The sequence below is a fragment of the Pteropus medius genome, unplaced genomic scaffold (genome assembly GCF_902729225.1).
Source record: "Pteropus medius unplaced genomic scaffold, Ma_sr-lr_union100, whole genome shotgun sequence".
NCBI classification, from domain to species: domain Eukaryota; kingdom Metazoa; phylum Chordata; class Mammalia; order Chiroptera; family Pteropodidae; genus Pteropus; species Pteropus medius.
Window position 1 is genome coordinate 50,148,914 of NW_024340849.1, and position 16,290 is coordinate 50,165,203.

A 16,290-nucleotide genomic window follows, 5' to 3' on the forward strand; every position below is an offset into this window, starting at 1 on the left:
ACTAATGTAAAAGCATCTATTAATATGAGAATGGTTACTTCCTTCTTCCTTACTTCCTTCTTCCTATAGCCCAACCTCCCCATATTTTCTTAAAATAATCTAGAACTTTGGATCCATATATTTGTTAACATTTTCAATTATTTCAAAAATATTTTTTAATATTTGCATTAAGGGTCACAACTGTATAATTATTTAGAGTTAACTCTACATTTTACTTGGCTTCATTTTACTTGGCCCAAACCTACTTTCTAAACATATTCCATTTCTTTCAGTACTTGGGTGACATTTCTCTATTATCTTCAGGAATCCAATGTCAGAACACATTAAGTCTGATGCACATCTGACTTGTTCTTCTCTAAAAATAACTAATTTTTCTACTTTACAGGGTCTTTTTCTTTATCCTGAATACTTAGAAGATTCATCAGGATGTACCTACGGTTGTTTTTTAAATATATTCCTAGTGAAGACTTTGTGGTCTCCTTTGATCTTGAACTTCAAGGCTGTCTTTAGCTCAAAGATATTTTTCCACTGGTTCATCTCAGTTTCCTGTTCTCTCAGGAACTCTTATCACAGAGATCTGAGACTGTCATGTGTTTTAAAAGCTCTCTCATAATATTCATTTTAAAAATCTTTTTCCTGACTTCTGGGAGTTTTCTCAAGCTAACTTGGTATTCTGCACATTTCTGTCAGCGAGTCCTGAACTTTAAGACTGTGTTATAACTTTAAGAACTCTTTCCTATTCTCAGTTTATTTATTTTTTATAACCTATTCTTGTTATTTTAGGAATCTAAATTCCAGTTTTTTCTATTTCTCATCCTATTTCACATGCTATAAATGATCTAACTAGTCTCATTTTCTTGTAGTGCTGAATTTTTCAAGTGTAAGATTTGTTCATCTTTGCACAAAGTGCAGGCATCAGCCCTGACCCAAGCTTTTGTGGATGCTCACAATGTTAACTATCAAAATCCCCTGAAAGCTTCAAATATGTGAGTGAGACCCTTCTCTAGTGTTAAATAATAATGCAGATTTTGTCTTATCACTGTGTTTTAGTCATTTCAATATAAAAAAGAAAAATAAAAAAGCTTCCGCATGAGATTAAGAATCTGAAAAATTATACCCATTTCTCATTTTCTGTAACTATTCTTAGTCATTTTACAGCTATTATTAGTATGATTGTGACTGACGTTTATATATATTTCAGACCTCTGAGTTTTCCTTGAGACTATCAAGAAGTCAGTCTAGTAAGTGCCATAAGAGAAAAATGTTCACACTTAAAAGTAAATACAGAAGAGGATTTTTATTCACCTAAGGGAGTGAAGAGTGAATGAATAGACCTAAAGGATGAGCAGGAGGAGTATGCCATGAAAACAAGTAGAAAAGACGGATCTAAGTAGAAAAAAAACAGCTTGTGCCAAGTCACAAAGGTGAAAAGTACATCAAAAATAAACAAATGAAAGAATGAATAACTGATGTCTTACAATAAGTATAAGCAACAGAAGACTTGAGGTGCATGAGAGCGAAATGCAAGAAATGAGGATAAACAGGTAGAAAGAGATCAGATTATGCAGGCATTTGTTCATGTTTCATTTACCTAACACACATATAGGAATTCTGCAAATTATAAACATAGTATTGTAAATAAGGGGAACAAGGGAAGGAAGAATGGATTATTCAACAAACAATATGATAAAAGTAAGCAGTTTAGGAAAAGAAATGGTCAGGGAGAAGACAAGGACTCCCACTTTCACCAGTTCTATTCAACACAGTACTGGAAGTTCTAGCCAGAGCAATTAGGCAAAAAAAGAAATAACTGGCATCTGAATTGGAAAGGAAATTGTAAAACTACCTCTACTCACAAATGACATGATCTTACATGTAGAAAACTGTAAAGAGACCACAAAAAAAACTGTTGGAGCTAATAAGCAAATCCAGCAGATGCAAAATACAAAAACCAACACGCAAAAATCAATTGTATTTCTATACACTAGCAATGAACAATCCAAAAAAGGATATTAAGAAAATAATCTCATTTACAGTAACATCAAAAATACTAAAGAATAAATTTAACCAAGAAGGTGAAAGACTTGTACAATAAAAACTACGAAACATTGCTGAAAGAAGTTAAAAACAACCTAAATAAACAGAGACATCCTGTGTTCATGGATTAGAAGACTTAATATTAAGATGACAAAATTACCCAAAGCTATATACTGAGTCAGTGTAATCCCTATTAAAATTCCAATTGCAGCTTTGGATAAAATGGAAAAACTCATCCCAAAATTCATATGCAATTTCAAGGGACCCTGAACAGTCAAAAATAATCTTAAAAAATATTTAACAAAGTTGGAAGACACATTTCCCAATTACAAAACTTACTACAAAGCTACAGTAATCAAACCAGTGTGGTACGGCATAAAGACAAGAGGTAGAGATTAATGCAATAGCACAGAGTTCATAAATAAACCCTCAGATTTATGGTCAATTGATTTTCAACAAGGGGCCAAGATCATTCAGGGAGGAAAGGGAAGTCTTTTCAACAAGTTAGGAAAACTGGATATCCATGTGCGAAAGAATGAAGCTAGATTTTTACTATATACCATTTACAAAAATGAACTAAAACTGGATCAAAGGCCTAAATGTAAGAGTTAAAACTATAAAACTCTTAAAAAAAAAAAAAACTACACAGATTGAAAATCTTCATCATCTTGGATTTGGCAATGGTTTGTTAAATAATGACACCAAAAGCACAGGCAACAAAAGAAAAATAAATTCGATTTTATCAAAATTAAAAATTTTATGCATCAAATGACACTACTGAGTGAAAAGAAAAACCACAAACTAGGGGAAACTTTGCAAATCATATATCTGACAAAGGATTAATAACCAGAATATATAAAGAATTCCCATAATTCAACAATAAAAGGACAAAACAATTAAAAATTTGGCAAAGATACTCATTAGAATGGCCAAAATCTAGAACACTGACAACACCAAAAACTAACAAGGTTAAAGAACAACAGAAACTCTCATTCATGGCTGGTGGGAATATAAAATGGTACAGCCCCTTTGGAAGAGAGTCTGGCGTTTCTTACAAAACTAAACATACTCTTACCATATGATCCAGCAATGGCATTCCTTGGTATTTAAAGGAGTTGAAAACTAACATCCACATCAAAACCTGCACACGGATATTTATAGCAGCTTTATTCATAAATTACAAAACCTGGAAGCAACCAAGATGTCCTTCAGTGGGTGAACAGAAAAAACAAACTGTAGTACATCCAGTACCAAAAAGAAATGAGTTATCAAGCAATAAAAATACAAAAAGGAACCTTAAATTCATATTACTAAATAAAAGAAGCCAATCTAAAAAGACTACATACTGTATGATTCCAACTATATAACATTCTGGAAAAGGCAAATCTGCAGAGACAGTTAAAAAATCAGGGGTTAGGGAATGGAAGGGAAGAATGAATAGGCAGACCAGAGAGGATTTTTAGGGGAGTGAAAATACTCTGTATGATACTACAATGATGGATACATGTACATCTGTCCAAACCCATAGAATGTATACCACCATGAGTAAGCCCCAAGGTAAACTACAGACTTCTAATGATTATGATATATAAATGTAGGTTCACCAATCTTAACAAGTGTACCACTCTGGTGGGGTTTTTGATGATGGGGGAGGTTTGGAATGTGTGGGGGTGGGGGAGGGATATAGGAAATCTCTGTATCTCCCCTTCAACTTGTCTAAAAAAAAAGAGTCTTGATTAAAAAATAGGCAAAGGACTTGAAGACATTTCTCCAAGTGTATACAAATGGTCAGTAAGTACATGAAAAAGATGCTCAACATCCTTAGTCACTGAAGAAATGCAAATATAAATCACAATGAGATACCACGTCATACCTACTAGCATGACTATAATTTTAAAAATGGAAAATAACAAGTGTTAGCAAAGATGTGAAGAAATTGGAATCCTTGAATATTGCTGGTGAGAAAGTAAAATACTGAAGCCACTGTGAAAAACAGTTGAGTAGTTCCTCTAAAAGCTAAACATAGAATTATCATATTTATCAGCAATTCCACTTCTAGGTCCAAATCCAAAGGAATTAAAAACAGAGATTCCAATGGATTTGCATACCAATGTTCACAGCAGCATTATTCACAATAGCCAAAAGGCAGAAATAACCCAAGTGTCCAGATGAATAAACAAAATGTGGTACATACATACCCAAAAATATTAGCCATAAAAAAGAATGAAGTTAGTATAGGCTACAACATGGTTCAACCTTTCAACATATGGTAAATGAAATACGCCACAAAGGAACAAATATTGTATGATTCCACTTGTATGTGATACCAAGAATAGGCAAAAGCATAGAGATAAAGAGTAGAGGTAACCAGGGACCCGGGAAGGGAGAAATAGGGAGTTATTGCTTAATGAGCAGAGAATTTGTTTGGGGTGCTGAAAGGGTTTTGGAAATAATGGTGATAGTTACACAACATTATAAATAAAATCAATAACATTGAATTATACACTTAAAAATGGTTAAAATGTCAAGCTTTGTTATATATATTTTATCACACACACACACACACACACACACACACACACACAAAACATTCAGGTTAAAGGTCTGCCTCATTCTTTATACCAAAATTAAGTCCTGGTTGAGCAATAATTTCAACAAAAAAGAAATGAAACCATAAAATAAAAAAAAAAAACACTGTGGAGAAATTTTTTTGTAATCGCAGAATAGAGAAGGCCTTTCTAAGCCATGGCATAAACGCACACACACACACAACTAGAAAAGGCTGATAAATCTGATTTCATAAAAAATTAAATTTTCTACTTGAAAAAAATACCATATACAAGATCAAAAGATCATAAATTGAAAAAATATTTGCAATACATGACAAAAGCTTAACTTCCTTAATATGTAAAGAGCTCCTACTTATCAAAAAAGGAAAAAATACAAATGGCTTTTAAAAATGAGAAGCTGTTCAATTTCATTCATGACAGAATTATAAATTATAGTAAGACCACTTTCTGCCTATCAGACAAAGATCAAAAGATTGATAATATAACTGTTTGTGAAGATATAGAGAAACGAGCACTTTCTTACACTATTGATGGAAGTATACATTGATACAACTTCTTTGGAAGGTTATTCATTATAGCATTGTTTACAATAGCTAAAGACTAAAATAACCTACATTATAGATGAGTGGTCCATTATAGATGAGTGGTTAAATAAATATTTAACTGTTCAAACGAACACATGAGATCTATATAGAAGGATTTCTGATATATATTAAGTAAAAAAAGCAAGGTGCCAAACAGTACACTAATAATTGTTTCATAGCCGTAGGACAGATGGAGGGAAGGAGACAGGCAAGCAGGGCAAAACTTATATATAGATAAAGTATCTCTGGGAAGATATACAAGAAACTGGTTACAGTGATTGCCTATAGAAATAAAGGAACTAGGGAGAATGGGGACAGAGACTTCTTTTTCCACTACATAACCTTCTGTACTGTTTTAATTTTTGCCATGTTCATGTAATCCTAACCAATTTATTTCTTAAAACAGATTCTAAAGTCTTAGATTCTTACCTGGATCTACTACTTAACTGCAATATAAATTTGGAAAAATCTGAGCCTCAGTTTTCCCATTTGTAGCTACCTCTTAGATAATCCACATGAAGTATATATAGCACATGCCTAATACAAACTAAGAGCTCAGTCTAGATTTGTTTTACTCGTGTTAAACTCTCTTCCTCAAAGAGGAGGGCTTCTCAAAGAGAAGTATGATGCATAGCAGAACTTGTTCCACCAAGAACCTTACCTCCCTGACCAGCTATGGCTTATTAAGGGCCATAAGCAAGCCTCAACACTCTAAAATAATGGTTTTTGAAGTATGCAACATAATTAGCTTCTTACCTGGTGTCCTTGCACAAACATTTGACTAGTAAAAGAAAGTGAATGCTTAACCATCATATAATTCAGGATTCACTTAGGAACCTTAAACATAAAGAAAGAAATTTAAGTATGTTCTTCCCAAAGTAGAAAACCTATCAATTTGGGATTACCTTAAAGTCCTACTTTTTTCTTATAAAATTAACAGATTACTCTTTTCCAATTTCCTAATTCTTATTTGCTGCGCCATCACAACAGTTCAAGGTAGAATATTCCACAGTACAACAAGGATCCAGTTTTCTGTGTACTATATAGAACAAAGCTATATACCAAGTGCTAAAACATTATTTGATATTACACAATAAAGTATTACAACTATTTCACCTTGACAATGATGGAAATTAAGTTACACTAATAGAGGTTTAAAGAATAAAAAATTCAAGATTTGAAATGTGAACCTATGCTTTCTAACTTCACTGGTTAAAATATAAATTAATGCAGAAGCAATTCTTACTGCCATGGAATGACTGCAATTTTCTAAGGCTACCCTGGCATACCAGTCCTTGACTAGGAATAGAATGGCACACACTCTAGGAGCCATATAACTTTATTCCGACCCACCTAAAGAATTCTGAGGAGCACTGTTAAGTAAACTGTTAAGAGGAACCGATAGCTTTCAGAGTATAAAACTGTTCAAATATAGTGAAAGAAACAAAATAATTCAATGAAATTTTCTTCAGAGGAAAAGCAGTTTGAATCAAAGTTAGAAATGATCAATGACGTGAACCAAATGAAACTGAACAAAGAGCATATTAAAATAAGACATACTGGATTGTGAAAGGAATAAGAACACACATTAAAACAAACATGAAACTATCACATTGAAAAAGATAACAGAAATCCATAGATAAAAGTATTTAATCTTAAATCAGTTTCTTGACCAGATCTCCCCTGGAGATCATGAACCCCAACAGTCTTTAAGAGGCCTATGAATCCCCTGAAATCTAATGCTAAATTTTGGAGGATTTTGGATATTTCTCTTTCACAAGTTTCACCTTAAAGGTGTCAAAAGGTGTCCAAGATTTTTAAAAGCAAAGATTTCACTGTTAAGTCAAAACAACTTCCTGAACCATTACTACTACTCTATCATAAAAAGAATATTAAATTAACACATTAAATACATTAAGATACCGCTACATTCATTTAAAATAGCCTGACAAGGTAGAAGATCATTCCAATTAAGCACCATAACAGAAAACTAGTATTCTACTCAGTAGAGTCAGAATTTATAGTCTTTAAAATTAACCTACTGAATTGTAGCTCTTCCTTGGTTACCAGTTATGTATTAAATTCTATATGCTAAACTGACTTAGTATATGGCTACTTATTAATACCCAAAGTATTAATTAACAACACATTCCATTCACTTCTTGCCATCAAAAATTGAAATGATTCCCTTGGTGCCATTAATCTCAAACAGATTATAAGAAGAAAGCAATGTAGACAGTCACATTGGCAAATTAGGACAACGCTAAAATGAGAATCCTAACGACTAGATCTGGGTCTCAGCTGTATCATTAGTGGATATAAGTCACAATCTCATGTTGGATAGCTGTCTCCTCCGCTGTGAATGAGGGGGTTGGAATAAACCAAGGTGCTAGACTTTAAAAGGGAGCAGTATTTCTTAATGAATACTTACTGAGCATCTAACATGTCTCAGGGCTACGCCAGCAGATGGTGGAAAACAAAGAAAAATGAGGTGACCCTCAAAGATCTAGACAGACAAGTAGACAGTTATAAAAAAATGTGATTAATACTTTGCCTAAAGAGACTACGGTCTAGTCTTGAAGATGTTCCCCTAGATAGATAAAGTAAGCACAGAAGATATCTAACACATACAGACTCCAAGGTGCGAGAAAGCAGGCAATTTTCAACAAGTCAAGGTGTTTGACACAGACTGTGCAACCACATAAAAGCACTGAGTGTAGTAGACACTGCAAGAGAAGTGTTTTAGGCTAAGACAGCTTTGATTTACCTCGCCTAACTGGCCATCCACCATAAGTATTACAAGAATAGAGTTTGCTTGTTATCTTCTAAAAAGTAGCTGATTCACAAATAGTAAAACAGATCTTACTCTAACAATATTTGAACTATAAATTTCTAATAAAGAAATATGACCAGTCAATTAAGAGTTGTATGGTTTTGAAATTCTGATTAATCAACCAAATTCTTTCTGCACCACCACTTCCTAGAAACATTATTCCATGACTTGGTTTTTGCCATTTTCCTACAGTACCTTGACAGGCTCACAAAATCCCATTCTCTTTCTCTGCCTTTCACATGACCCAGCCTGATTCAGACAACAATCAGTAGTGACTAAAGGAAAAGCACAAAAGCTTTAAACATTTCTCAAAAAGCCAAAATTAATCTCAAATGATATTAATATTAGTTCGTCAGTGAGACCAAATTAAACTTTTCCAGCAATCTCATTTCTGCCAACTGTGCCCTTACAAGGCCAATTCTTCCACCTGTGTGCTCTTGCTCCCACTAGTGCCTGCTTTCTGAGGTTTCTGGCTCCAACAAACATCCCTTCTACTTCTTCAACCTCCAACTTCTTTCTTAGGCTTAAGCCCCCTCATCATGTAAACCTATCAAGTCACCCTCCTCTGGTAAAAAGTCATTATTTGACAAATATTTATCAAGTGCCTACTAGGTGCCTGACTCTGTGCAAGCGTTGGCACTGCCCAAATGAAGCTCTAATAAGGTCATGAAAATAAACTAAATCTATTTTGCTCCATAACAAATAATAATAAAATAATCTTTCTGCAAGCTTTTAAATAAGGTGAAAAGTAAAAGTTCTCATACAACTAAGTAAGTCCAGCTTTTAGTTATTTAGTTTTTGCTCAAGAGCAAAGCCTTTCCTTTCCTAGTCCGATTAGCACTGCCAAAAAAGCACAACTCTTCTGAAACAATGTCATAAATATCACCCATTGCTGTGCTATATAAAGCAGAAAGCCCAAACACTTTTTCCCTACTCAAGCAAATTTGCTAAATGCAAATTGTTAATAATCTCCTGCTGCATTAGATCTAATGCACTATTATGAAAGGGGAAGTTGTGGGATGCTGTAGAAATATATAACAGGAATCATACTCTACATAGGAGAAATCTATAACAGGAATCATACTCTACATAGGAAGGTCAGGAAGGTACCCCCAAGGAAGTGAGACTTCAGGGATGAGCAGGAGGTAGTTAAGCAAAAGGGGAAAGAAAAGGGGGAAAGTTGTGCTAATGCAAAGAGAACAAAATTTACAAAGGCCCAAAGAAGAGCAGACAGACATATTTAAAGGAATAGAACCTAGTGGAAAAGAGAAGAAAGTCATGTAGGGAAGCAGGACATGTGGTCTTCTGAACCACAGGAAACATTTGAATTTTACAAGCAATGGGAAATCATCGAACGTTTTAAGTAGAGAAGTCACATAATCATGCTTAATTTTAGCTACCTTCCCCCACTCCATCCCATCAAGTTGGGCTTCTTAAAAGAGCAGTGGTACACTTACTTGTTTGTACTTCTTCCCACCTCCTCTTCTCAATGCCCAGCCATCTAACTTCTGTGCTCTCCCGAAATTGTTCTTTTTAAGGTATCTGTTGATCTTCTAGTTGTTAATTTGATGGGCCCTTTCTGTTTTGACCTTATTTGTCCCATCTGCAGCATGTGGCCCTGCTGACTATCAATTCCCTCCACACCCCACCACCTATTTTCTCCCCATTTCTATGGCCATTCTCTCCAGTCTTTTTTTGCAAGCTCTTTTTTCTCTACATGTGCCCTTAAACGTTGTTGTCTGTCTAGATTCTGTCCTTAGTCTTTGGCATTTCCAAATCCTCTATAATTTTCCCTGGGTGAACTCATCCACATCTAGGACCTCAAACACCACCTGTGTGCTCATGATTCCCAAAATTATATTTCCAGCTCAGACCTCACCTGAACTCCAAATTTATATATCAAACCATTTCCATTTTGATGTTTTATAGGTACTTCAAATGGAACAGTTTCAAAACCAAACATTTCAAATCTGTATCTCCCCTTTCATTCCTCCTGCCACTGCCTTAGTTCAGGAACTGAACATTCCAGGTTTACTCCAAGAGACTACATTCCTGTGCTACCTGTCTACGACTGGCCCCATTCAACCCACTGGTAGAATGATCTTGCTAAAAAATAAATATAATATGATCATGGTACTTCTGGGCTTAAAATTCCTCAGTGATACCTATCAACGAGCTCAAATTCCATAGTCTGATTTACAAGAGCCTCATAGGCTCTTACTCTTGGGCACCTCAACTTCACACCACACTCCTCACCAAGTTAAAATATTGGTGGTTCTCTTGGCATTCTATGTTTTGTGCTTTTGCGCACATTTCTTCCTTTTCTGGAACACTAATTCTCTCTCCCTCCTTTATTCTCTTTATCTGGCCAACTTGTCCTTCAAGACTTAAGTAAGGCTCTCTCTGCTCCAGGAAGTTTCACCAGAATTACCAGTGTACCCTTTTGGGGGATATACAGCCCTCTCCCTGTGCCTACCACCAGCTTTTGTACTTATCACTTTTACATTTTCATCTGTTTACCTATTTACTACTCCTCCCTAAGTTGTATCTGTGAGAGCACAGACTTAAGTCTAACACTGGCACATGACACGTGTGTTATGAGTCAATGAATGAAAATACAGAATTGCAATGGGGCCCTCAAGAGAACAAGTCCTAGGATTTAAGATACTGAAAAACAGAAACTTTATCAGTGGCATTCTCTGTTGAATTTCCAAGGCCCAGAGCAGGAGATGGCATGCCACTGATGCTCAGCATATATTGGCAGAATGGCTGAATGGCTACTCTAGAATAAAAAGAAACCACTTCCTCAACTCTTTCTAAGCTTGCTGTCCATTACTAACTTTCTTGGTTTGTGACCTACTTTTACTGTAACACCACTGTGTACTGACATGATTTCTCCTGACCAAACTAATATTCTTGTTCTTCCATTAGGAAAAAAATAATGAGCATTGACCAAACTACTGAACTAAAGGATTCCTAGGCAGGAGTCCACAAAGGGGTTTTCTGAAATCGTTGAAACTAAATGTGAAAGTGCATTTTTTTAATTGAGGGATTACAGTTTTCATTGACTTTTCAAGGATGTTAATGATACAAACAAACAAACAAACTGCTTAACCAAAATGTTACGCTGAATTAACTTGCAGCATTAACTTTTCTCAAATCTGTATTTTGATATATGACTAGCAACTTGGAGAGTAGCCTCTGCTAAAACAAATGTAACTGGAGAAGACACAGCTGGCAAGCTCTCACATCGATCCCTAGTAGAAGATGCATTTAAAATTTTCTATAATTGGCAAAGTCCTTACCAGCATTCTTTAAAGTTAGTTTAGTACCCTATTCTAACATACTCTGCACCCATGTGAATCAAGGTATTTATTTTACTTCCTACTTAATGTGTTCAAGAGGAAAATGTTACATTCTGAAGATAATGATAAAAAACATTTTTACTGTCATCTACTTAAACCCAAGGACCATCAAGATTTACAGAAAAGCCCTTTTTTCCCCCTTCTTTTACTATACACAGTGAACGAAACAGCAGGAGCAGCATTTAACGCACAACCACTCAATTCAATCTTAGAAATAATACGCTAACAATTAAACAGGCAATTAAGTCTTTTAAAAGAAATAAAATCAAGTTCTGTTTGAATTAAACGGCTCTTTAGTTAAGGTAAAGAAGCTAGTCACAAAAGAGTTCAACTATATGAATTCATTTACAAGAGTTTGAAAACAGGCAATACCTATAGGATGGAGGAGAGGGCATGACAGCACTCTCTGGGGTGATGGAAAGGTTATTTTTGATTTGAGTGGTTCCTGCACAGGTGTATGTTTATGAAGCTCACTTAACTACACACATACGACCTGTGTACTTTATTGGATATAAAGTGTGCCTCAGTAAAGAAAATTGAAAAGAGAATGGCATCCTTAGTATTTCTTTTAACTAACACAACCAATGCCTATTCTCATTCCTGGAACCTCTATGTGGAAGACGACCCACACGTCAGATATTGGGCTAGAAAATTAAGGCTGCTGTTCGGCTAGGAGCTCTCGCCACCACCGCGGTCCAGGCACCAGCATTTCGAGAGGCCCAGGTATCACCCACAACCAAGGAAAGAAACTTTGGAAATGGGTGTCCCTGCAGGCCTCTGCCCGCCCGGCCACAAAACACCTGTCTGCGGGCAAAGCCAGACACGGCGGCGGGCTAAGCAACCGCGAGGCCCAGCCGCTCCGCGCTGCGAGCCCACAAGGCCCAGCCGCTCTTCCTGACGTCCCCCGCGGCATCGCGGATTGCCAGCAGGTCTCACCGGTACTCTACCATTCCCAGCACCAGCCTTCCGGCCTCTTGAGTCACACCCAAGCCCCCGGCCCAGGAAACACGTCCACGGCCGCCGCAGCGCGCCGCTGTGGAGCTGCCCTCCAGAACTAACTCTGCGCTTGCGCTTCCGGAACACCCCTCCCCCGCGATCTAAAGTCTTTTTTTCAAAAGGGACCAAGACTGTAGGCGCAGGCGCAGCCCTGACGCGGCCCGCGCCGCCACTTCCGTCCTGGGCGCGGGTCGGGGGAGGTGTGAGGGCGTCAGCGGGCACGAGCCCGGGTCCACGGAGGAGCACGGCGGCTGCCGTGCGAGCCCTGGACTCACCAAGTACAGCTGCTGCCAACGATTCTGGGCATCCAACTCCTCAAACTCCCGCTCGATGGTGGCGGACATGACCCCCAGAGCGAGTCAGCGCGAGCGGAGGCCGTGCTGGCGGAGAGGCTCAGGCCCCCGCACGATCCGGGGAGCGTGCTGGCGCTGTGGCGCATGCGCGCTCCGCGCCCCGCCCGCCCCCACGCTGAGTCGCTAGCCGCGGGGAAAGTACCTGGAGCGTCAGACGTCAGCGCGCCGGCGCGTCGTGGGGCCGGGCGGCGGTGGGGCGGGGCGCGGCGCTGGAGGAGGCGTGGTTCAGAGGGAGCCCAGGTAGAGAGGGTGGAGCGGAGCGGACCGCCGGAAGGCGTGTGTCCCGGGTCTTTTGGCAGTAAGTAGTCTGCTCCCCGGACTGGCGGGAGAAAAGAGGTGTAGTACCAGGATGAATAGAGCATGCCAGGGAAATGCACTAAGACCTCCTCCTCCTTGCTGTCCAGTTTTTTTTAAACATTTAGGTCAGTTTAGCGACGTATATCCAGCTTTGGAACAAAGTTCTCAGCCTTTTTGGAAAATTAAACCAGCCCTAATGCCACATACTTAACGCCTGGGGGTGATTTTGCGACAAGTAAATCACTATAGCAAAAGGAGAGGCAACCTCTCCTGGATTTAGGGAGACTACAGCTTGTTAAGTAAATGTTACAGAATTTACAAATTGCTGTTGATTGTAGAAAGAACATATCCTTTACCTGAGGGCGGTGCCCAACCTTTTTGGTACCAGGTACTTACTGGTGCTGCTATGAGAATCTAATGCTTGATTACCTGAGGTAGAGCTAAGGCAGTGATGCTAGCACTGGGGAGAAAATACAGATGAAGCTTAGCTCACCTGCCCACCGCTCACCTCTTGCTATTCCCGCCACAACAGGCCTCAGGTACCTGTCTGCGGTCTCGGGGTTGGGGAACCCACTGCTTTACCAAACAGAGTAGCAGAAATCATCTCACTTCAGATTAAGCAGATTAAGGTAATTTATTGTTGGTAAACTCACGTGCTTATAATATTTTAGTATGTCATCTCCATAAGAAATGGAAGGGTTTTTTAAAAAACAAAATTCAACAAATTTGAAGGTCTAAAGTGGCTTTGATAAGCAATTGATGAACTGGGCAGCACCCCGTCTAGCAATTAGAAGGGTGCTCTGAGAGATTATACAAAATGGAAGGGGGTTTTTTTTTTTTTTTGAAAGGAAATTGGAGCAAGGGAGCTATTAAGAAAAGAAAGGATTATTTTCATACTAGGACATCTTTTTCTGGGAGATAGGGAAAGGCAAGGTTTTTATCATACAGATTGCCTCTTCTTTCTAGGGTTGGGAATGGAGGTGGAGAAGCCCCACTTAATGCTAGTCAAAGATTACCTCATTGGTATTGACCAGAAAATTCCAAACTCTGTGTTTCTGGAAGAGGTTGAAATAGCATTTAGGTTAGATATTAAACCTGGGTTTGATATTTTGGGCTTTGGTACAAGTGACACTATTTTGTTGAATTTTGTTTGTTAAATTTTATTTTTTTTTTAACAAGTCCAATTTCACTCCCACTATAACAGTGTTCCCCAGCCCCCGGGCCCCATGGCTTGTTAGGAACAGAGCTGCACAGCAGGAGGTGAGCAGTAGGCAAGCTAGCAAAGCTTCATCTGTATCTGCAGCTGCTTCCCAGCACTAAAGCCTCAGCTCCACCTCAGATCATCAGGCATTAGATTCTCATAGGAGCACTGGTCCCTGGTGCCAAAAAGATTGGGGACCTCTGCACTAAAGACTCATTGCAGTGGTCCCTATAGCTATTACAATAGTTCCCCCACCCTTGAAAAATTTTTGCTCACCTCATCCTCCACAAGAATCTTGAATAATTTTTCTTTAACAAATTAAAATTTTAATTTCTCAGTTGCACCAATATGAACAGAAAAGGGGTTCTATAATAAATCTGACTGAACGTAACCTCACAAGGTGATCTAATCATAAAAATCGTCACTGGGTAGATTCTGATGAGTAATCATTTCCCAGGTCTATAAAAAGGTTTATCTTTGCTTTAAGCAAGCTCTGTCCATTGTTCTTGTGCATCCAGGTTAACACACCTTTGAAATGCTACAGTAATCCTCTTTTTCAGATCCCTCTGAGGTATAACCACTGTGGGGAAGGTACAAATTTTCCTCTATTCTCCAGGTCCTTCTGGCTGGTCTAATAATCAAATAGTAAGACAGGAGGGCAGCTTCCTCCTGTTGAATTAGAAAAGTCAGCTACTGGAGCCCGATAAGTTTTACAAGAATATCCTCCCTGGAGTATCACCGATTGGCATCAAGGAGCCAGCCTTGAGAGGCATACTAGCAACAAGGGACTCTCCCTATCACTGCACATGCACAGTGAGGCCCAAGAGTGTCCCTAAGGTGAACCTTCCCTAATTTAGATCTTGCTTAGAGGTGGAGATTTAAGATGCTAATGAAACGTGACTCATAAAAGTAGTATGTAGTGGCACTGTGCATGCGTTAAAAGAAACTGCCTCTACGTGTGTTAGGGAGGGACCAGAGGAAAATGAGAAATGACCCTTACTTTTTGAGTTCCCATAAATATGCTGTTCCTGTAACCCTCGAGAAGCCACATCTGTTCTCTTTTGGAGTGTGCTAACTTGGTGCATCAAATGTTCACTTTAATAAACCTTATTCGCACATTCTCTTGATTTTTATCCTGAAAGGGGCAAAGACCCCTGCACCAGTAACAACGGGAGACAGATTAGCAAGAGAAAATAACCAAATTTGATACGTACATATATATGGGAACTCTGCATACATGAAAGAGTCAGACCCCACATGCAGGAGAGGTTCAGAGATAGGGAGATCTAGGTATGTAAGACATTCTGAGCTGGGAAGAGGTAATGCACTTTGGAGGTGTCAAAAGGTGAAGGATGTACTAAACATCATTGCAGGATGATAAGAAGAGCAGATGTTTAGTAAATAAAAGTTTTTCCTGCCTTATGGGGGTTGAAAAAGGTTGTTGCTGATTATTATTATAGACAAGATTCCTAATTCAAGTTCTTCTAGGTAGTTAAAAGAGGGGCAGAAGTATCTCTTGAGCATAAAGCTAAAATTGCCTTTTGCACAAAACAATTCATATACCACTGAGACACACCTAGGGGTGGCTCATTCTGAACCCCCACACCAACCTCAAGGGAGTACATGATCTCATTAATATGTAATCATCCTTTAATTCTCTCCTTAATTCCAAATGCAAAAAAGAAACTGCATGGGGTCTACCGCCATGCCACCCTGAACATGCCCGATCTCTTCTGATCTCGGAAGCTAAGCAAGATGGGAGACCACCTAGGAATACCAGGTGCAGTAAACGTTTAAAAAAGAAAGAAAGAAAGAAAAGAAAAAAAAAGAAAAACTGCAAAACTCATTCTCTAGAACACCAGTGATCTTCCCTCCTGGAATGTCATCTGTTTGGCTCAAATGAACTCATAAAAATTCTCTACAGGTTTGACTGTTTCTGATGTTGACCCTAGGCACATTTTATTTTATTTCTTTAATTTATTTTTCTTATGGTGACATTGGTTAACGAAATCCAGTAAGTTTCAGGTGTACAATGTAACAGTAAACCCTATATA

At 38.2% G+C, this 16,290-nt stretch overlaps 1 protein-coding gene across 8 annotated transcripts in view; it reads right to left on the reverse strand.

Annotated features, from left to right (window-relative positions):
* Positions 1–12,843, reverse strand: part of PTPN2 (protein tyrosine phosphatase non-receptor type 2) — a 70,603-nt gene extending 57,760 nt beyond the window's left edge. For 4 of the 8 annotated variants that reach the window (XR_005649361.1, XR_005649360.1, XM_039846393.1 and 1 more), the window contains exon 1: positions 12,661–12,835. Coding sequence is in view for 5 of the 8 variants with exons in the window: in XM_039846393.1 (XP_039702327.1) it covers positions 12,661–12,729 (69 nt within the window). In the remaining 3 variants the exon portion in view is untranslated. Of the gene's footprint in view, positions 1–12,660 lie in introns of all 8 variants that reach the window. The other 4 variants (XM_039846409.1, XM_039846382.1, XM_039846410.1 and 1 more) reach the window with 4 other exon arrangements.
* Between the last annotated feature and the right edge of the window lie 3,447 nt (positions 12,844–16,290).